The 23,621-nt window shown below is 45.4% G+C and overlaps 1 protein-coding gene across 1 annotated transcript in view; it reads right to left on the reverse strand.

Annotated features, from left to right (window-relative positions):
• Window positions 1-23,621, reverse strand: part of stab1 (stabilin 1) — a 260,057-nt gene that overhangs the window by 224,646 nt on the left and 11,790 nt on the right. The window contains exons 4-5 of the mRNA XM_078543330.1: window positions 17,944-18,029; window positions 11,279-11,348 (exon numbers count right to left, since the gene is read on the reverse strand). Coding sequence (XP_078399456.1) covers window positions 11,279-11,348; window positions 17,944-18,029 — 156 coding nt within the window. The remainder of the gene's footprint in view (window positions 1-11,278; window positions 11,349-17,943; window positions 18,030-23,621) is intronic.

The raw sequence follows: 23,621 nt of genomic DNA on the forward strand, positions 1-23,621 counted from the left end.
TGTCCCTCTATGCTCCATCTTATCTATGACTGGTTCTGCACAACATGAATTGGCCAAATGGTTGGGCGAATTGCTACAACCAGTTTTGACCAAGGTTTCCACATACACCGTGAAGGACTCCTTCACATTTGTGAAGGCCATCCAGGACTTGCATATCGATAGCAATGCTGTGCCAATGTGCTCATTTGACATTGTGAGCCCATCCACCAATGTTCCACTTAAGGAACCCATAGATATTTGCGCTGCAGCACCATATCATGATGATCTAGACCCGCCACCATTGTGTGAATTAGTACTCATTGAATTTATGAACTTGGCAACTCGCGCAGTTCAGTTCAGTTTTAATGGCACCATGTATGCCCAAATAGATGGTGTTGCCATGGGACCATCTCTAGGCCCAGCTCTCACAAACATCTTTATTGCGTTCCATGAGAAACATGCCTTCGATGGAATGACACCCAGCCTCCTACCCCTCACATATTTTCAATATGTGGATGGTACGTTTACTAAATTTAAATGCGCAGCTTACATGTCTTTCGTTGCATGTCTTAATGGGCTCCATCCTGCACTCAAATTCACCCATGAAATGGAGTAGTTAAATGAGTTCCCCTTCCTTGACAAACTGGTTGAGAAATCTGCCAGAGATTTCTCTACCACGGTCTACCACAAGCCTACATTCACTAGTCAATATACACGTTGGGATTCTTACAGTTCCACACGCTATAAGATTGGTCTTTACGGCAACCTTGTAAATAGGCCAGAGTCATTTGCTCACCATGCAAGCTTGATGCTGAAATAGGGCGCATGAAAGGGATCCTGCAGGATAATGGCTACCCTGACCAGATCATTACACACTGTATACTCACAAACGGGCTTAAGGCCATCACGTTCGGCCCTGAAAAGTGCCCAGTCTAACTCGAATTACCCTGGAAGGGCAAGGTATCTCAAAAACTTGAGCAACAGATGAAGCTAGCTGTTTCATGCTGCTACTCTGCAATAGCAACATAAGTGGTATTCACCACTGCCACCAAGCCAAAAAGGTTGTGATTTCAGGTCCCATTCCAGAAATTTGAAAATGTAATTCAGGCTATTGGAGCAGTATTGATGGAATGGTTTGAAAACAAACTGAGCCCAAACTGCTTATCACATAAACGAGTAATGTGGTGTATGAATTTCAGTGCCAGTGTGATGCTAGGTATGTAGGCCGTATGTCCCAAAGAATGGCAGATCATATCAAATAGCATGTCCCAGCCGCTGTTCACAATGGGCAGGGTACAGAGCATACCCAACCAGCCCATGCTTGCAAAACTCAAAACACAGTGTCTAACATTAGAGGAGATTCCACAATTGAACAACATTTGCTAAATAATCCTCAGTGTGCTAAGAATTTCGCTGGCAATCAATTTAAGATTGTCAGTTGGGCTCACAGTGTGGTGCATTTGCATGTACTGGAAGCTCCATATATTAATACACAGGTCTTTACAGACAGAAAGAACATGTACATACATTGCACCTGTTTTGGCTAAATAAAATAAGTTATAGCCATTTTCTGGCTCATTTCTCAGGGTAATGCCTTGACCAATCAGGGTCAAGTGCCTGGCTTAAATTTCAAACAATGCTTGGCAGTTAACTGTCAGTCACCATCAGTGGTGCATTCTCCATGGAAACACCACTTGCCAACCAATCAGCACCATCTTCACATACAGTGTAAATTATTGTTTTCCCCTTGTATAATATTCTCCCGTGTGTCCTGCTGAGTACAAGACAAAAAGCTTAGACATGTCTCTTCAGTGATAAATGTTAGCCTACTGCATTATTTCTCAAATATGCTATGAGAGCCTTATTATGCCTACCTTAGAAGGGCTCAGTTTGTTTTCAAACCATTCCATCAATACTGTTCCAATAGCCTGAATTACATTTTCAAATTTCTGGAATGGGACCTGAAATCACAACCTTTGCCTTGGTAGCAAGAGCACTACCACTCAGCCACAGTTGATACTTAACTAGGGAAACTGCCTGGGCTGCTTTATTGAGCCTGACAGAATGAAGGTGCTGACTCACCATGTACAGTTAAAATGATTTTAAATTGTGGAAGCAAGTAAAGATTAATGAGTCATCATCTATATAGGCTGAGAGGCTCAGATGAGGAACACTGGCCTTTCATCTCTGCGTAGTTGTTCATATTCAGTCCAGCTTGAAAATGTAATCCTTCACATCACTCAGAGAAGTCACACAGATGATTGTTATGGGTAATGGACGTATGCTGTAGGCATGCGCCCCTGAGCTTTGGAAGAGTATGAGCAGTAAGGGTAATGCATGCTATATATCTCATCTGAGAATGATGAGCATAAATTCCAATTTGTTTTCTCCTCATCCCCTCCTCCAAAAGCAAACTTTATAGTCAAAAATCACCAACAGCAGACTACAATTAAGCAGAAAAGGAAAGAACTTGCATTTCTTCAGCAACTTTCATGAAAGGACATCCCATAGCACTTTGTAGCCAATGAAGACAATGGTTTAGTGGTAATGTGACTCACCTAATAATCCAGAGGCCCAAGCTAATTCTCTGGAGACAAGTGTTCAAATCCCGCCATAGCTGATGCATCTCAAATTCAATTAGTTAATGTGAAATATAAAGCATGATTATTGATTTTTGTAAAAAGGCATTTGGTTCACTAATGGCCTTTAGGGGAGGAAATCTGCTGTTCTTACCTGGTCTGGCTGACATGTGACTCCAGACCCACAGCAATGTGCTTGACTCTTAACTGCTCTCTGAAATGGCCTAGCAAGCCATTCAGTTCAAGTGCAACTAGGGATGGGTGACAAATGCTGGCCCTTTCCAATGATGTCCACATCCCATGAAAGAATAAAGGAAAAAAAAGTACTTTTGAAGTGTGGTTATTGTTGCAATATAGGAAAGTGGCAGCAAATTTGCACACAGAAAGGCTCCACAAACAGCAATGAGATAAACAACCAGATAATCTGGTTTGTATTGTATTATAATCTGTTCTGATTGTATTGGCTGAGGGACAAATGTTGAGCAGGACACCAGGGGAATTCATCATGTTTGCCTTCAAATTGTGCCATGGGATTATTTGCCTTCGTCCACGAGGGCTGTCCCATCCGAAAGTCAGCATCTCTGACAGTGCTGTATTCCCTCAGTAAGGCACTCAAATGTCAACCTAGATTAAGAATATTTGGATTTCCAGCATCCGCAGTAGCTTTTAGCTTTTTGTTTTTATCTCTGTTTTAAGAATAAGAAAACTGATTTGTCCTTTGGGCTGTTCCCATTGTCCAAAGTATTCTGGGCAATAAACAATTTAATTACATGGTATCCAATCACAACAGAAGATGTTCATTTAGGCTGTAACCCATTTGTACCAGAGTTTACCTCACATTAATTGTTCTGACATAAGGCAAATAGAAGATGCTGAAACAACCGAAACCACAATAAAACCCTTAACATTAAGTCCATTATGTTGTTCACTAGCATCGGTAGATGCTGGTTATTTTAATAGATTTAAATTAAATATTGTAATATAAAATATTCACATAACCATCAAATGGACTACTAACTGCAGTGGTCAGTATTTGTGGAGTGGAGCTGAAGAGGTTTGAATTGCATCAACCGTTCTGGACAAGGATTTCCAGAGCTTTACAGAACTACAATTATCTCTCTGAGTGCTGATTATTTCAACAATGATCTAGTGCCACTCACACTTGCAATGACTGGAACAAAACACAAAATACTGTGGATACTGGAAATCAAAGTAAAAACAAAAAACACTGGAAACATTCAGCAGGCCAGGCAGTATCTGTGGAGAAAGAAACACAAGCTTAACTTTTCAGGTCAATGACCTTTCATTAGAGCTGGAAGACACTACAGATGTTCCACCAGGAATGCAGACCATCCTACCAGTCATTTGTCAATAGAGGGTCCCCATCCCAAGCACCAGCCCACACTTCCCCTTTTTCAATAGCTCTGGGGCACTCACCCTAATTTACCGGCTCCTGCTGTGGGAGAGGAAATGGGAACTGTGGTTAATGTCTGAAGTTGATAAAGTCAATGTTAAAACCAGAAGTCTGTGAAGTGGCTAGTAGATAGCTGAGGGGGATTGTTTTGATGAAAGAGTGAAACAGGCTCGAAATGGGTGTTGTGCTAATTAGACACGTCTGTTTGAAAATATGTATTAGCATGCAATTTTGGTCCTAATGTTGATTACCATAATTCAAACTTGCCTAGAGGCACTAAATCAGACATCTGCCGGTTTAGCACTTAAGTGCTGATTAGACACAAATTTCGTGGAGCACAGGTTCTCAGACGCGACATTGAAGGTCCTGATGGAGAAGGGACAGAAGTGGAGAGATATCCTGTACCTGAAGAGAGGAAGAATTCCATCATGCCTGCCTGTCCCTCTCTCCTGCGACGGTTAGTGCTGCTCTACTTGGCCTTTTCTCCGTCTCCCGTTCCTCCTGCAGACCAAAGGGAAGCCCTAGCAAGATGTCAGCAGCCAAGCACTGCCTTTCTCCTGGTGACTCCTATAAATTAGCCATAAAGCAGAGCAGCACAGCACTTACTCTTTTTAGGTAAAACCGAATTTCTAGAATAAATATTGACAGTGTTGGTGAAGTCTTAACAACATGTCCCAGAAAGTCTCCAAATGTGTTTCAAAAGTCCTCTCAAAACTCCCGCAGCAAGTGAACAGTGAATTTACCACTGTTACCAGTGGCACTCGAAATTCTCACCAATGACTTGTTTATTCCAATTCAGATGGTCGCTGTTAAGTGAGGTCATTAAATGAAGCATTATCTGCTACAATGGCATGTAGCCTCTTTAAGGAGCACTAGCAGGCAAACTAATAGTCAATCATCACCTTAACAATCCTCTGGGAAATCATTACTTGCACTGACTTCAACTTGCACTAAATGAGTGATAAACCACATTGTAGCTTGAGATTCCACCTTGGTTACCTCTTTGATTAAAACTGTCCCCGACATGCCTTTTGTTGAGCTTCTGTTGAGCTTCCTTGGAAAAGCGTAGGCCAAGAACACAGAAGTCACAATGGGATGGAATCTCCTCTTTCTTCCACCTGGCCAAATGTATTCTTACATTGAACAACTTTTCCTCCTACTCCACTCACTTCCTCCAAATAAAAGGTTTCTTTTCCTTTTCCACAGCTTTGGATCTACTCAAAAATTGTTCATCAACCTCAAATGTTAACCCTACCTTCCTCCCTCCACAGATACTTCCGGACTAGCTGAGTGTTTCCAGCAGTTTCTGTTTTTACTTCTAATGCATGGAAGTTATCACTTAATTACTGCACAACACCGCTTTCTTAACAGTTACATTATACACTAAGCATTGTTCATTGTATTGTACAGGCAGGAAACCAGGGTCTAATGCCTTAAATTTCTTAATTACAGTTACCACAACACTTTTTGTTTTTTATCTTTAACACAATAGTGGATTCAAACATCATAAACAAAGCCATAATGAGGTCAGAAGCAATTTTGTGCCATTTTGCAGCATCTTAAATCAAAACAAACAGCGATTTAGCTTTCATAGAATAAACACAGGGAGTGGACTTCAAACTTAGAAATGCACAGGTCAAAATGTGTATAATATTTGCATTTATTTATAAAAAGATAGCAGTCCCATTTTCCTTTTGCCCGTCCCTAACCAGAAACTGATCTGGTGTGACGTGCATATTCCAGAATTTCTCATTTGACTGTAATGGTAAATATCTCCCCCAAAGGTGGATTTGCTGTTACAAGCCGCACTTGACAAAGGTGGGAATGAGGTTACACTAGCGGCTCAGGGTCTCACTGGCACCGGGTCAGAAAATCAGACCTACATCTCATGTGCCTGATTAGCAGGACAACTAATTTTACAATACACCTTTCTTGAGGGGTTTAAAAAGGCAGCACAGCAGGCAAGCACAAGCCTCATTTCTAAAATATATTGAAGCATTTTGATGAGGTTGGGCACAGTTTGACCATACAAAATGGACACATGGCAGGGAAATGGGTGTGGCCTGCTTTGGAATGCTTTTAAAGCAAGGTCATTATTGTTGCTGCAAATGAATGTTTTGAAGTCTAGTTTTTGGCAGTCAACATTTCTCTCCTTGTGCATTCAACATCCGGCATATTTTTTCCCATTGTTGCCTTTTTGCTGAAGGCCAAGAGTTGGCTCGGATGCATGTTTCTGGAGTCTGGGTAATTACTGCCGCAGCACAGTCTGCAGTTAACAGAGCTGAGGGAATGAAAATCTCATTGAGTGTTCTTAGAGTGCTGCTTCAATTGAACAAGCGAGACCAATTCGTCAGGACACAGCATTGTCAGGTCCAAAAAGACCATCGACAGTATAAACATAAAGACTGAAGAGGCTACACAGATACAGACATGCAATAGAATGACTGTCAGCACAATTCCAGGGATTTTAGTTCCAAGGTTGGGTTGGAGAAGTGGGGATTTTTCTCTTTGGAACAATGGAGGTTGAGGGGAGATTTAGTAGAGGTGTACAAAATTATGACAGGTTTAGAATAAGATAGACAAAGAAAAGCTGTTCCCATTAGCTGATTGTACAAAGGCTAAGGAACACAGATTTAAGATTTTGGGCAAGATTTACAAGTGGATATATGGAAGCACTTTTTTATGCAATGAATGGTAATGACCTGGAACTCACTGCCAATGATGGCGTTGGAAGTGGAGATGTTCAATGATTTCAAAAGGAAATTAGATGGGCACTTGAGGGAAATAAACTTGCAGGACCACGGGGATAGAGTGAGGAAATGGGACTGATTGGATTATTTTATAGAGAGCCAGCTTGAACTCGATGGACCAGATGGCTGCCTTATGTACCGTTATGCCCTATGGCCAGGATTTTCCGGCCCTATCGTGGCGGGACCCACCACAGCAGATTCGACAGCCCATCCAAAAGTCCATTGACTTTCGATGGGACCAGATAATCCTGGCAGCGGGTGGGGCCCGAAAATCCTGCCCTATGACTCCAACAGAAAGTCCCCCTCTCAGCCCCACCCCACAAGCAGAAACCCCCAGAAACACTAGCATACCCATCAAACTTCACTAACATTTCTTGCCAAAGAGAAGATAGGAGCGAGAATTAAGGTCTAAAGGTATTAAAGTCAACATTAGTTTCTGTCATTTGCAGTTCTGATGAAATGTCAGCACCTGAGTTATTGATTTGTATGTTCTCTCAGCAAATGCTACCTAACTGCTCAGTGTTCCCAGCATTTTCTGTTTTTATTTCAAGTTACTTACCTTCTTTCAGTTGAACCTTAGTGTGGTTTCCCTGAGTGTAGCTGCCAATGGCCAGGCTGCTTCAGGGTAAGTCAATCAGGAAAGGGAACCTCAAATTGGCTTTAGGCCCCCTTATTTGCATATGCAAAGGACATAACGTCTGCTTCAGGTAAATGGCACGTCTTTGTTCGTCTTCACCCAAAATGGCAGACAAACATTTCCACATTTAAGTGTGTGCAAGCCTCCTGCTTGCTATCTTGGGGATTTAGTAGGCCCTGAAAAAAGGGCAAAACATGCCCAAAATTCTAGATCAATGCTTGTTTCCACCAATATTCAAGGATCAGTGTTTACAAGCGACACATATGTCACAAGACACTTATCGTCAACACTTTTGTTTCAAAGAGTGTGATGGAGCTCAGCCCCCTTGGTGCAGGCAGGTTTACAGATGAACATAAGGGCTGGGATGATGCATGATGGTAAGACCACCCACACACCTTAATTTGAAAACTGAAGCTGGGGTACACTCCCTATTTTATGTGGGCTAACTTAGCTAAGGCCTCTACAGTCTTGAACCCATCAGCAAGTTGTGACAGGCAGCCTCCTAGCCATGCTGGTGATTCTAACCGGAAACTCCACACAGCAATCAGAACATAGATTGGCCCATGCCACCTAGTGTGCAGCAAACAAAAGGAATTGCTTGGACCACTCAGGTGGGGTCCAGAGTCCAGCCACACAGACTGCAGTTTTATCATCCAAAGAGGAGTGAGCATACAGCAGGATGAGGCCCACATCCTGCATGGGAATTGGAAGGATATGGGAGACTTCAGGAGCATAAAAGTGATGGACGCAATGCTTTGGCAGGGTGATTTAACCAGACCTGTACTATAAACTGCTATTTCACACTGCAGAGACTTGAACACATAATCTAGGCTAACACTCCAGTGTAGTACTGAAGGTGCCCTGAACTGTCGGAGGTGCAAACATTCAGATGAGATTCAGGTAAACATAAAAGATCACATGGTACTATCTGAAGAAGAGCAGGGCAGTTTTCCCCAGTGCCCTGTCCAATATTAATCCCTCGCACAACATTATCTCATTGATATTTGCGGAACCTCACCATGCGCAAATTGGTTGCCGCATTTTCCATGTTAGAACAGTAACTTCAAAAGCACCTCATTGGCTATAAGACACTTTGGGATGCCCTGAGGTCATGAAGGCACCATAGAAATGCAATTTTTTCTTCTTTTACTTCCAGTAATGGACATCTCCTTCCACTGATCAACTCTGACTTTCCATTTGAACTCCCACACATTGGGGCTGAAATTCTGCAGAGTGGCAATCAAGTCGGATTGCCATCCCACTCCTATTTTCCTACCTGGATTTCCAGCCACTCCTTTCTCGCTGACCTTCCAACTCAGGCCGAGCAAGAACTGTGTTGGGCAGTGCACTCCTGAGTCGAGGGCTGCAGAATCGGAGGTAAGGAAGTCACGCCATCTTTTTTACAGCACTAGCTGACGTAAAGCAAGTAAGTTTAAAGATCCAGCCACTTTCAGAAGGCATGTAGCAGGTAGGATTGTAAAGTAAGTGAGCAGGATTGGGGGCTGGGGGTGGTTGGGTGAGGTGGCGGTCAGGTGGTCAGTGGAGGGGGGCAGTCGTTCGCGGAAGTTCAGTCGGAGGGAGGTCAATTGGTTGGAGGGTGGCTGGTTGGTCGGGGGGGTTGGTTGATGCCAGGTGGTCAGTGGAGGGGGCTGGTCAGCAGTGGGGGGATCGGTTGAGAAGGGGGGTCAATTGGGAAAGTTGGTCAGCGGGGCGTCAGGTGGTCAGGGGAGTGGTGGTTGGGTGGTCAGTGGGGGGTGTCAGTCAGGGAGGGTCAGTTAGTTATGGGGTGGTCAGTGGAGAGGGTGGGGGTCAGGTGGTCAGTGGATGGTGAGTTGGGGTCAAGGGGGTCAGATGGTTGGGGGGTGGTCGGTGAGGGGGGTGGGGTTTGGGTGGTCAGGGGGTGGTCAGTGGGGGTGTGGTCAGTGGGCGGTCAAGTGGTCAGGGGCTGGTGGCCCATGGGGGGGTGAGTAGGGTGGGGGGGTCAGTACTATAGCTAACCAGGAGTTAGAAATGGTTTTAATTCTCCTAACTTTTCATAGGTAACTATTACTGTAAGACAGTTGGAACCATCCGAAGTTTGCGATTTAAATCATACTTCCGGATGGTTTCAATTGCAGGACAATGGCCCAATGGAAGTTTGAACTTCCCGGGCATTTGCCAGGCAATCCTCACCTGGGGACTTTCGGGGCGGCGGGGGGTGCGAGGGGGAGTTGTTCCCTAGTACATTTTGGGGTACCCCCAGTTACAATGCCCCCGAGCCGGCAAGTTATGGGCCAAAGTATTTGCAAGAATATGCCACAAGTTCCTTCAAGTTGACCTTCTTTCTCTCAGCACATATAATTTCCATGGCATTAATCAACAGATATAGTCCATACAAAGAAGGAATATAAAGATCTACTCAAAGAGCTATCTGTGAATATGTGATATAAGTTCTACAATTTCATTTACCATTGGTTATCCTATAAAAGGTGCTTGTCCTACTCCCCAACCTAAAGCTGCATCGAAGTGTTCCCTAACTGTGAAAAACACTTATGATGGCAGGTCGCCGTTGGGGCATGCAGCCATGTTTGGATGGTTACAGTCTTGAATATTCTGGATGCATGGTCACACAATCACTGTATGTCTCTATAACAAATGCAGGTATGTCTGGCAATACAGTGATTGCCAATATGTGCTTGTTCTCTACCAAAAATAAGCAGAGTGATTTGCAAAATGGGCCAAAGCCAATGGTCCCTGTTACTGCAGCAGCAAGTGTGTTATGGGCAATGGGTGATTTTGCCACCCTGAATTTGACGGACTATCAAGGAGGACTATTGCCTCATCTGAGGATCAATATGACAGTAAAGGTACTATTTCTGGATGTTTCTATTCTGCAGCACAGTGATCATGAAAAATATTATGCAGCTATACCTCAATCTACAAACATCCTCAGCACTCAGGGACACTTCCTCTATAGAGCAGTTACTTTTAGTTGCCCCTCCTTGATATTTCCTGAGTTTGGTGATCATCAACTTTTCCTTCAGCACACATTAGTCTGTCTAAGTCAGTTTGAATGTTTCCTGTGTTGCACAATAAATCAAATGTAGGAATTAAGCTGGTCTCTAAGGTCACAACAACACATTCGAACATCTTTCTGAATCATAACTAATGCATGAACAATTTTAAGCCAATTCTCTGAGTATGGTGTCCCTTTGGCAATATATTCATTTTTCTTTGGCATGGTTTTATTTTGGTTTCAACATGACTGAAATATTTGTAAGCTGAAACTTAGAATATTGTTCAGCAACTGCTCTAGCATAGACACACATGCACGTCCGCACACACAAGCACTCAGAAACACAAATGCACGCAGAAACACAGAGAAACACACACACACACATAACCATTCCAGTGACTAACAAAAGAGGACAGGAAATAGCTTGGGTCACTCAAAATGCCATTTTGACTGAAAGTGTGAGGAGACAAAGCAAGAAATAGACAAAAAGAAACCACACTAATAAAAAGCGCCTCCTTTGACAAAAACAGGGTGAAATTAATCTTTGGTGGAAGGCCAAAAATTGAGCTGGGTATAAAAACCTCACCCTCAAAAGTAAAAAAAAATCAAAATTCAATGATTTTATCTAAGAAAACATATTAAACAAATGCACTATAATTTCTTTTTAATTTATCCAATATTGAGTTAACGTTCCACATATTTACTTGATCTTTTTACTTTTATGTCTATAGATTGCAGAGAATAACTGTTGCAAAAATGGAGCCACAATAGAAGTCAATATGGGTAAAATTGGTCTTTGGCATGGGAAAGGAGATTGGGCAACATGTAAAACTTGTCAACTGTTTTCTGCTAATGCTGAACTCTCAATGAGTAAACTTAGAAGTATTATTCCAACACTTAAGTTACAGAAAAGAATCTTCGTACCCACAACACAGTCAGGGCCGTATGCTTCCTCATCTGCACACTCCTCACAGGCATTTCCTTTGTACCCCGGCTGCAGCAAAAGGAAATCACATTTCAAAAGTTTGAAGTACAGGATCTATGAACCTGCAGAAATACTGCTATCTGGAGCTTCATTTAACATCATGTTACACTTGAAGAAACATGCGCTATTCTAAAGTAGGCAAACTGATCTCGGATGGTGAGCTGTGCCCAGAGTGACATTCTAAGAAACCCCGTGATGACATGCAGTAGAAATTAATCCTGAGCATTACAGCACAAAACATGTATAAAGATTACAACTGAATTACATATAAATAACCCAACACCAGGGGACTGAGATAGCTGAAAATGCATTAGCATAAAACAAACTGATAATACAGTCACTCGAAATAAAATTATCTGCCATAACAAAATGCCCTTACAGAAAAGCTGTTAACATTTGCCAGACTATAAGAAGTTAGTGGCGCAGGTGTGTTCGGTGGCGTGAGCGGACAACATGGTAAGAGGGTCAAAAATCGGTTTCACAACATCATGAAACCAGTTTGCAATTGTCTGCTCAGCCCTTCGATGGTGGGCCGCGTTTCCTGCCATCGGACGTCAGGAACCTCATTGTAATACATCAGCATATCATTATAAGGGTAGCCCGCTGGACTCATCCCCGCACCCCGCTGGATCATCCGGCCACATCCGTGTGATTGCATGCTGACGTGTTTCACAACAGCATGTATAAGGCATGCACTTGGCGGGCTGTGCTTCGAGGGGAAGCTGGTGGTGAGTGCACAGTAACGTTGCGGAGTGCTCATGAGGGACGCCTGTTAGATTTCAAGGTTGAGGCGCGTTGGTGGTGGGGGGGTGCAAAGGCAGGTTTGTCGTTGAGGCGACTTTGGGGGTGAGCCAAAGTCTACCCTGTGGTTGAGGTGACTTTGGTGGTGGGCCAAAGGCTGCCCTGCGGTTGAAGCGACTTTGAGGGGGTCAGGGGAGAAAAGGCCGCCCTGCGACTGAAGGTAGCACACAAGCACGTGCAGGATGGGGTGGGTGGGGCGGGTGGGGGGTGGGGGGTGGGGGGGGCGAGGGAAGCGGCCATGAATTAGGGACACCTTGTATAAAGTGGCCATTCTTCTGCAGCTGAGACAGTTCAGGCACGGCCATGTTGACATGATTGGAGTTGGGCCTCTAGCTTCTCTGCCCACTCAAGAAACGCAGAGGCATCAAAGTGCCACCAAGTGCTCCAGAGCTTTTCACCCCTCAGGCACCGGCTACAAAGTAATGTGCGTTTTAGTGAACTGCAGAACAACTGGATGTCTAGGCAAGTTGTACAATCTTCTTGCTAAAGCTGGCCATAGAGCATTCACTGGTGGAGGCGCTCACAGGCCCTTGCAATGTCATCATTCCGGTTTGGATCAGTCTCCCCCATGGTTCAAGCTAACAGTGCAGCCTTGCAGTATGGGTTAGGAGGATGTCTGTGCCTGAGCTGGGAGCACAGCATGCAGTCCAATGGGCAAAGCTGCCATCAATTGGTCAGGTGGAATGAGGCGGAGGAAGGTGGAGTTTCAGACAGTCATGCAGCACACTCTGGGATGCATTAAGGGGCCTTCAGACTTAACCAAGATAGGTTCTTAGTACACCCATGCTAACCCACGCATCTCTCTCTTTCATCCTGCAGGAGGAGTACTTCAGGATCATGGAGCCTGGTGAACTAGCTATATGCCTCATGGCTTAAAAGAGAGCAAAGGCGACAGAGAATACAGCGACTGAGGCGCCTGGTTGTGCAGAGGGAGGAGCAGCGCCTGCGAGAAGAAGTAGCAGCTAGGGCTCCCACACATGCTGCCAAGGAGCCACAGCAAGCCGTCACTGGTTGGTGCCTAGCTAGACCGAGGGTCTATAGACACCACCTTTCATTCCTGCAGATGACCGAGAACCAGTGTTGCCGAAGTCTGCACATATCTAGGGAACTGGTTGCTCACATCTGCCAGCTACTGCAGGATTTTGCACCAAGGGGACATGGAGGACATCCACTGCCAGTGGCCGTGAAAGTGACCATGGTGCTCAATTTCTATGCCAGTGGCTCCTTTCAGGGCTCCACAGGCGACCTCTGGGATCTCACAAGCCTCCACCCACAAATGTATCCATGAGGTCACAGATACCATCTTTGCGAGGGCACACAGCTTTGTGCTTTTCGCACGGGACCAGGACAGCCAGGATGCAAGAGCAATTGGACTTGCCCAGATCTCAGGTTTCCCACAGGTGCAGGATGCCATCGACTGCACTCATGTGACACTCAGATCTCAACACACGGTCAGCTACATCAGCCGCAAGGGATTCCATTCGTTGAATGTGCAGCTGGTGTGCGACCACCACAAACACATCCTGCTGGTCTGCGCACGGTTTCCAGGGAGCGCGCACGACTCCTACATTCTCAATCAGTCACAGATGTTTTCCAGGATCCACAGAGGCTGCAGGGATGGCTCCTCAGAGACAAGGGCTACCCCCAGGGGACGTGGCTGATGACACCCATGCGGTGGCCTCAGACTGCAGCAGAGCAAAGGTATAACAAGGCTCATGCTGCAACTCACAGCTTTGTGGATCAAACCATTGGGATGCTTAAAATGTGGATCAATATGCGGGAGCCCCAGCCTGGGCTAGTCTGGTGGAGCCCTGCAATATAGTCCAAGTCCATAAAGGGTAACACACATCGTGGTCACCTGCTGCGCCCTTCACAACCTGCCGCTGCAAAAGGGAGAGTAGCTGGCTGAGGAGGAGATGTAGGAGCTGTAGGTCTCCTCCAATGAGGAGGACGTTGGCAGTGATGAGGGTGAGGAGGTCCTCGAGGGCAACGACGACGGCGACGCAGCCCTCGCACTGGCCAGATGACACAGGCGTGCTCAGGAGGCCCTCATGGCTGCTAGACTTGTGGAGGATGATGATGACATGCAGTGAGGAGACACCATAGATCCTCACATTGCATTTATGAACTTTTGACTCCTTTTGACTTTTGAGTCTGGCTTGTGGTAGCACACATACCCTCTGTAATAATTCTGCTGTCATGGAGATGCAGTGGAGGACCTAATAGTCACTCGATTGCAGAAGGACGATGATGACATGCAGTGAGGACACTCCATAGATCTTCACATAGCCTCTGAGAATGTCTGATTCCTGTCTGGCCGAGGGCAGCTCACTTGCACCCTGTGATCAGGGTCATATTATAGAGACGCAGCCTTGAAATTTTGAAAGCATCTGATCCTTTGTCCGCCTTCAGCACCTAACCCCTTCAGGAGCACAGTGTCACTGGTCACAGATGCTGAAGAGATTGGGGCCATCTGCACCTTAAAGGTGCTGAGAGCACAGAGAGAGAATGACGGAACTCTGTGAAGCTTGCCCACAACATTCTGGCAGCAATGACAAGCACTGTCGAGGTGCAGGCATCAGTAATGTGTCCAGGGGGTGTGAGGCCTGACCACCCTTTTGTTCAAGTACAGCAAGTAATTAGGAAAGCTAATAGAATGTTATCATTTATTGTGAGGGAAATCAAATACAAAAGTAGGGAGTAGGGAGCTTCCATTGTACAGGGCAGTAGTGAGACCACATTTGGAGTACTGTGTACAGTATTGGTCATCTTATTTAAGGAAGGACGTAAATGCGTTGGAAGAAGTCCAGAAAAGGCTTACCAGACTAATGCCCAGAATGGGTGGGTTGTATTATGAGGAAAGGTTAGACAGACTAAGCTTGTATCCGCTGGAGTTTAGAAGAGTAAGAGGCAACTTGATTGAAACATATAAGATCCTGGGGAGTCTTGACAGGGTGGGTGGAGAGGATGTTTCCTCTTGTGGAACAATCTAGAACCAGGAGTCGCTGTTTAAAAATAAGAGGTCGCCCATTTAAGACAGAGGTGAGCCGAAATTTTTTCATGCAGAGGGTCATGAGTCTTTGGAACTCTCTTCCTGAAAAAGTGGTGGAAGCAGAGTCTGAATATTTTTAAGTTAGAGGTGGATAGATTCTTGGTAAGCAAGGGGGCAATAGGTTATTGGCAGTTGGTGGGATGCAGTTTTCCGGTTACTATCAGATCAGCCATGATCTTATTAAATAACAGAGCGGGCTCAAGGGGCTGAATGGCTTATTCCTGCTCCTTGTTCATATGTTAGTATGTTCTGAAGGCTGCACAAAGCACAGGGAAGAGGCCCTGGACTGAGACACCTGCCTTTATCTTGTGCAGAAAGGTTTCACATCTGAGTGATACATACAGCGGGGAGCTTATGGCACAGTGGTATTGTTGCTGGACTAGTAATCCAGAGACTCAGGGTAATGCTCTGGGGACCCAGGATTCCCACGGCAGATGATGGAATTTGAATTCAATAAAAATCTGGAATCAAAAGATTGCTAATCATTAATGCCTGGGACGGAACCTGTGATCCTGTGAAGGGAACATGTGACTCCAGACTCAGGGCAATGTGGTTGGCTCTTAAATGCCCTCTGAACACGAGCAATTAGGGATGGGCTATAATGCCCACATCCCATGAATGAATTTTTAAAAAACACTGCTCATCAGAGCAAGGAGCCATAGGCAGGGAGACATTCTTGGGAGTTTATTGACAATAGTGAACAGTATGTACAAGTAATTAACACTCGTGCCCAGGCTGTGCAACTAATTCTCCTTAACTTTCCTAACCCTGATGCTCTCTGGACATTCACGACGGAGGTGGAGTCAGCCTGCTGACTGCTACACCCTGTTGTGATGATGACCTCTGGAGGGCTGAGACCTGGAGGGCCCTTCCCTGTTTTCAGGGTCCTGCTGTGTGGCAGTGGCACCCTCCTCAGCCTGTGGAGCTGGAGCTGCTGAGGTCACACGAAGAGAGGATTCAGATGGGCTGGACACTCCCAGAGTCACCTGGATGGATGGCCCCAGGGGGTACACCTGCTGATCCTCCTCCCTATGGGTGCCCAAGGGCTCCTGGCTGACTCCTTGAGGAGAAGGGGTAGCTGGAGTGAGATTGAGCTGCCCCCCCACCCCTCTCAAGTTGACACTATTGGAGCAACTATGGCATCAGCATTGGAGGTCAGGCCGTGCAGCAGTGCAGGAGTGACGTCCTGGACCAAGGTCTCAATGGTGGCCGCCATCCTACCAGTGTTGACCTCGGTGCATTAGCATGCCGGTGCTACCACCTCAGCCTGAAAGCAGACAGACTCCACCATCGTGCCTTACAATCTGAGGAGTGCAGTGGACATCCCTTCCTGATGTTCCCGAGTTTACCTTTGCAGTTCCAGCAACTGGGACATGACTCGTCACCTGACTCGGACTCAGCAAATTTCTGGCCTCCAGCAGTCCTCCGAGTGCCACACTCCTGGGGAGTCCCTGTCGCTACCGCCTGCTGCAGATCAGACAGTGCGATGTGCTCACCAGATTGTGATCCCAAGGCTACTCCAAATCCAGGTCCCGCTAAAGCATGTGTCTATGCACTGGTGAAGGGTGTGTGTGAGCGCTGTGATGGGACTTCTAGGAAGGTGCTTCCAGATTCCTCTTCAGAAGTTTCTTCGGGGTTTGATTGGAGGCCCAGGGTCATGGACTCCATCAGCTGTTTGGCAGATGTGCCTGCGAAACCAAAGAGAGATAATTAGTACATGGCAGTGAAACAGGACACATCACTCACAACATGGTTGTCTGATGGATATTGCACTGCTGGATCCTCACTTGGTTGAGCACCGCCAACCTCACTGTCAGCACAGGAATGGTTCAGATACTTGCCGGCCAGCTGGATGGCTCTGTTTTCAAAGTCCGTGAGGGCCTTGATTTCAAGCAATCCTCCACTGGTCTGCGACCTCTTCCTTTTGTTGTGTGCCTGCTTGTCCTGCATGAATAGAGATGGAGACAGTGTAAGCAGGATGCCTGCCAGGTTAGATGATAAGTATGCCTGGCATGTGTGGGTGATGAGTGGTCCCATGGACAGGATGAGGACAACGAAGGTGTGTGTGAGAGAGTGAATGGTGATGTCCCTTGAACTGGCAGTGAGTGAGGGCCCAGTGAATGTGTGATGGGTTTGTGAGTGTGTGAGTTGAGAGGGGTGAGTAGAGTGACTTACCCTGGCGAACGGAGAAGATCATTCATCCTCTTTCGGCACTTGGTGGCTGTCCTTTTTTGCAGGGCGTTGGCACTGACCACCTCCGCTGCCGCCTCCCAAGCCGGATTGGTAATGTTGCTGCCCATCCTGCAGCCAGAGCGGGCATAGAAGACATCATGGCGAGCCTTCACTGCATCCAAAAGGCACTTGTGGGATGCGTCATTGAACCTGGGGACGGCAGTCTTTTTGCCTTTCAGGGCCATATCTTCTGTAGGCAGTTGGGGGCTGGAAGCACTGAGCAGTGTGCATGTGGCTGCACTTTAAATATGGCACCCGGTGTGATGAAACAACGAGATGACAGCGTGGCGGGCAAATGAGAGCACGCCCATTATGGAAACGTATTTCCAGGACATGCATATTGAATGCGTTTGTTTGGGACGATATAGCATGAGAAGCGTCATTTTCCACACCTGCTTCCACACTTAGTGCAAATCTGGGATGATTCCACCCAGTGGGTCAGACCACATAATGTTCAAAGAGAAGCCACAAATGCAGCAGGCAATTAAATTAACATGCTTTTAAGAAATGTAGACTGACCTTACAAATGCAGTTTCCATTCCCTGATACTCCATCTAAACATATGCCATGGCTATTGCAGGGGTTTGTTGATCCACCAGGGCATTCTAGGGTAGAGAAAAAAGTTATCAAAATGCATGACATTATCGTTTTAGAATTTGCATCTAAAAATGTTTTTGTTTTATTCGTTTATGGGGTGTGGGCATCGCTGGCTAGGCCAGCATTTATTGCCCGTCCCTAATTGCCCTTGAGAAGGTGGTGGTGAACTGCCTTCTTGAACTGCTGCAGTCCATGTAGGTATACCCAAAGCACTGTTAGGAAGGGAGTTCCAGGATTTTGACCCAGCGACAGTGAAGGAACGGCGATATAGTTCTAATCAGGATGGTGATTGGCTTGTAGGGGAACTCCCAGGTGATGGTGTTCCCATGTATCTGCTGCCCCTGTCCTTCTTGATGTTAGTGGTCTTGGGTTTGGAAGATGCTGCCTAAGGAGCCTTGGTGAGTTTCTGCAGTGCATCTTGTAGATGGTACGCACTGCTGCCTCTGTTCATAGGTGGTGGAGTGAGTGAATGTTTGTGGAAGGGATGCCAATCAAACAGGCTGCTTTGTTTTGGATGGTGTCAAGCTTCCTAAGTGTTGTTGGAGCTGCACTCATCCAGGCAAGTAGAGAGTATTCCATCACACTCCTGACTTGTGCCTTGTAAATGGTGGACAAGCTTTGGAGAGTCAGGAGGTGAGTTACTTGCCGCAGGATTCCTAGGCCCTGACCTACTCTTGTAGCCACAGTGTCAATATGGCTAGTCCAGTTCAACTAATGGTAAACCCCAGGATGTTGATGGTTGGGGATTCAATGATGGTAATGCCATTGAATGTCATGGGGCAATGGTTAGATTCTCTCTTGTTGGAGATGGTCATTGCCTGGCACTTGTGTGGCGCGAATGTTACTTGCCACTTATCAACTCAAGCTTGGATATTGTCCACGTCTTGCTGCATTTGGACATTGACATGAAAGATCACAACAATTTACAAAATAGTAATATATTTGTCAACATAACAATAGATGTATTCCAGAAGTAATAAATATATTTGAAGCATTTCAACATGACAAAGTGTTATGTGAAAGGTGCCATAATTTACTTATCAATAATTACACAATCAGCAAGAATTCAAAAGGTTGATACAATCTGGAATTTGTGCTGTTAATGCAGTGAACTTAAACACAGATTTCTATAAGTATCACTTAGAATGGAGGTGACGAGCTATGAGGAATGGGCAGGAAAGTGGGACTAATTGGATAGCTCTTTCAAACAGCCAGCACAGGCATGATGGCCCAAATGGCCTCTTTCCATAATGAAAGATTCTATGACATCCTTCTGCACATGAGAAACAGAGCATAATGTTACATATAGTTACACATAGAAGTAATGAGTGGAAAATAATAAAATGTCTGGATTAAGATTATTGCTGAGCAAACTGTTTTACCCAGCAATATCATTTGGTATTGTTCCTGCCTTCTTTACTGCTATTCTAGCCGCCAGTAATCCAAGCAAGAAGGGGTCCCACCCTCTGGCTCCATCTCCCTGTTAACATTTGCTTTGTAAGGGCCGGGAAGAGATTTATTACCCCTTACACGGCAGGTCAGAAACAGCTAAGAGCAGTGACAAACAGGTCCCCACTGTGTTCTAGGGTGGAGGGGAAAGTTCTGGATTAGGAATTTATGGTGAGTAACTCACCTCCTGACTCCTTAAACTGAAACCTTGGCCATTGGTATTGGGTGTCATGGTGGGTGGGGAGGTGAACCAATATGGAGAAAAGGCCAAAAATCTGTTTTATCCCATTGTGAAACCAATTCGCGATCACCCGCTCCACCCGTTATTGACAACGCAGCACGTCAGGAATCTAATTTCCATACTTTAGCATCTCATTATAAGCCCTGCTCTCCAGAATCATCCCACTATGCTGGATCATCTGGGCACATCAGCGTGATTGCACACCAATGTATTTCACAACTGTACAAAGCAACAAACACCTGGCGAGCTTCACTTCACTTAGGACTTCAAGGTTTGTTTGCCTACTTTGCTTCTAGCAGCACTCACACTCATCAGCGCCAGGCTGCACAAGCAGCACCACATCACTTTTAGAGGGGCTTACGGGTAGGTCTCTACCTACCAAGCCAGCTGTAAGGCCAGGGTGGCTTTTCACGGCTGCAGGGCTAGGGCTATACTGGAAAAGGGGGGTATCCCAGGGTGTGTGTTGGGCACATGTTGATCTGTGCATGTGGCCTCAAGATGGTGAGGGCTGAGGAGGCAGTCTCCAGAGGAGATGAGGCCAGGTGGAGATGTGAGGGTGCATGTGAGAGAGTGAGTGGTGATGTCCCTTGAGCTGGCAGTGAGTGAGATGCCAGTGAATTTGTGATGGCCTTGTGAGTGTGTAAGTTTAGAGTGATAAGATGGTTGTCCTACCCTGGCGGCATGGATGAGATAATTCATCCATTTTCAGCACTGAATGGCCGACCTCTTGAGTGTAGTATTGGCACTGACCACCTCTGTCACCACCTCCCAAATTGGAGTGGTGAGACTGATAGGCCTTCTGTGGCCAGAAGAGGACATCTCGGCGGGCCTCCACAGTGTCCGGAAGGCAACCCAGGAATGTGTCACTGAATCGGGGGACTGCAAACTTCTTGGATTTTGGGGCCACGTCTTCACCAAAGCAGTCCCGGGCTGTAAGCATTGAGAAGTGTGCGCATGGCTACAGTTTAAGTTTGGTGCCCTAGGTGAGGAAGCAGCGAGGTAACAGTGTGGTGGGCAAATCAGAGACCGCCTGCCAACAAGATGGCTTGTTTCCTGTGGCTGCATAGTTAATGAAGCGATACAGCACAAAAGCCCACCACTGCGGCCTGCGGGTAAAATGACTTTTTTTCTGCCTGCTACCGCTGCTCGTGCAAATCTGGGACGATTCCGCCCCTTATTTTCCATCTGCAATCCATAAGGCACAAGTCAGGAGTGTGATGGAATGCGACTTGCCCTGAATGAGTGAAGCTCCAACAACACTCAAGAAGCTCAACATAGTTCAGAACAAGGCAGCCCCTTAATCAGCACCCCATCTACCACCTTAAGCATTCTATGGGGAGATGGTGGCAAGGTGGTAAAGTTACTGTACTAGGAATCCAGAGGTTTCAAATTCCACCACAGAGCTGGTCAAATTTAAATTTAATTAATAAATCTGGAGTTGAAAGTTGGTCTCAGCAGTGGTGACCATGAAATTATCATTGATCATTGTAAAAACCCAGGTTCACTAAATCTGCCATCCTTACCTGGTCTGGCCTACAAGTGACTCCAGACCCAAAACAATGTGGTTGACTCTTAATTGTCCTCTGAAACGGCCTAGCAAGTCACTCAGTTCAAGGGCAATTAGGGATGGGCAACAAATGCTGGCCTTGCCAGAGATCCATCAAAGAATAAAGAAAAAAAACATTTACTCCCTCCACAGCAGCAGTGTGTACTATATACAAGATGCACTGCAAAAACTCACCAAGGCTCATTCAACAACACCTTCCAAACCCATGACCTCTACACCTAAAAGGATAAAGGCAGCAGAGCTATGGGAACACTATTACTTGCAAGTTCCCCTCATTCTGACTTGGAACTATATTGCCTTCACTGTCACTGGGGAAAAAAACCTGAAACTCCCTTTCTAACAGCACCGTGGGTGTAGCTACAGCTCATGGATAGTTCAAGAAGGAAGTTCACCACCACCTGCTCAAGGGCAATTAGGGATGGGCAATAAATGCTAGCCTTGTCAGCAACACTCACTTTACTTTATTTGGGAAACTGTTCATTGAAAGGTAAAATACATGATCAATATCATTTTGTTTCATGTGATGATGTCAATGAATTAATGTCACACAATGCTATTTGCGGTTTTCATAAATAGGGCATAATCCTTGCTTGAATTTAATTTTCAGAGAATGGCAAAGTACAATTGCATTTTTCAATTTTCTAGTCAACATCACCAAATAATCAGCATATAGCATTACCCAAATTCACAAACACATTTCAGAACCCAAGCCTTTACTCTTCATTTTCTGACTCTTGCTTGCTGGATTTGGATCCAATTCCAATTTTTTTTTTCCTTTAGAACATTTGTCATTGTTGATACTAACAAGCAAAGTTTTGCTGATGGTTAAAAAGTCAAAATGTGAGTCCCAATAAATCTGTAAACTGATGACCCAGTAAAAGCTAGCTGCAGGCCTTAATGCCACTATTATTGTGTGGGCATGGACAATCCTTTTTAAAAAAGAATACACTACACTTTCTGATCAAGAGGGCCAGCTCATGTTCTTTGTTTCCAAACCACTGTATTGGAGTCACGTAGCTAAACGCAATTAACCCACAAATTACCAAAACTTAACTGTGCAGTCTAAACTTTGATCTATGAAAAAAAAGCCTGCATAAAACTGTAATTGCTGCATCCTAAATCTTCCAATACCTATCTGCTTGGAGTTCTGATTGTTAGGTACTTAATGATAACAAATTAAAGAATGCCACTTGTATCTAGTTATATAGGAGATGCAATAGGGTGACAATGATGATACACTATATCTAGCTAGTTAGCTTACTTTAAAGGCTGTGTAAATAGAAATGCCAACCCTGCCGTGCCCATGCATTCTCTCATGCAATTCAAGATGAATCCTCCAAGCCCTTTCAAAGCTAGTGCCCCCCAAACTACCCCAGGAGCTATCTCTGCTGTTACTGGTCATGTTTGAGAAAGGAAGTGATTTTTTTATTCAATCATGGGATGTAGACATCACTTAAAGCCAGCTTTTTTTACCCATCCCTAATTGTCCATGAAAAGGTGGTGAATGGGTGCCAATCAAGTGAACTACATTGTCCTGGGTGGTGTTGAGTTTCTTCAGTGTTGTTGGAGCTGCACCTATTCAGTTAAGTGGAGATTATTCCATCTCTTGACTTGTACCATTATAGATGGTGGAAAGGCTTTGGGGAGTCAGAAGGTGAGTTACTTGCTGTAGATTTCCCAACCACTGACCTGCTCTTGTCGTCACAGTATTTACATGGCTAGTCCAGTTAAGTTTACGGTCAATGTTGTCCCCAGGATGTTGATAATGAGTATTTAGCAATGGTAATGCCATTGAATGTTAAGAAGAGATGGTTAGATTCTGTCTCATTGGAGATGGTCATTGTCAGGCACTTCTGTGGCTTCAGTCCAACCCATAATATTGTCTAAGTCTTGCTGCATGTGGACATGAATTGCTTCAGTGTCTCAGGAGTTGTGAATGGAACTGGACCCTGCAATCATCAGCAAATATTGCCACTTCTGACCTTATGCTGGAGGGAACGTCAGTGATGGAGCAGCTGAATATAGCTGAGGTTAGAACACTGCTCTGAGGAACTCCTGCAGTGATGTCCTGGTGCTGAGATGATTGGTTTCCAACAGCCACAGTCATCTTCCTTTGTGCTAGACATGACTCAAACTAGTGAAGAGTGTTTCCTTAATTCCTTTGGGTTCCATGATGCTACACTTGGTCAAACACTGACTTGATGTCATCCTCACCTCACTTCTTGAGTTTAGCTCTTTTGTCCATTAGGCTATAATGAGGTCAGGAGCTGAGTGGCCCTGGTGGAAACCAAACTGAGCATGGGTGAGCAGCTTATTAATGAGTAAATTCCATTTGATAGCAGC

This window comes from Cetorhinus maximus, chromosome 6, assembly GCF_964194155.1.
Source record: "Cetorhinus maximus chromosome 6, sCetMax3.hap1.1, whole genome shotgun sequence".
NCBI lineage: Eukaryota > Metazoa > Chordata > Chondrichthyes > Lamniformes > Cetorhinidae > Cetorhinus > Cetorhinus maximus.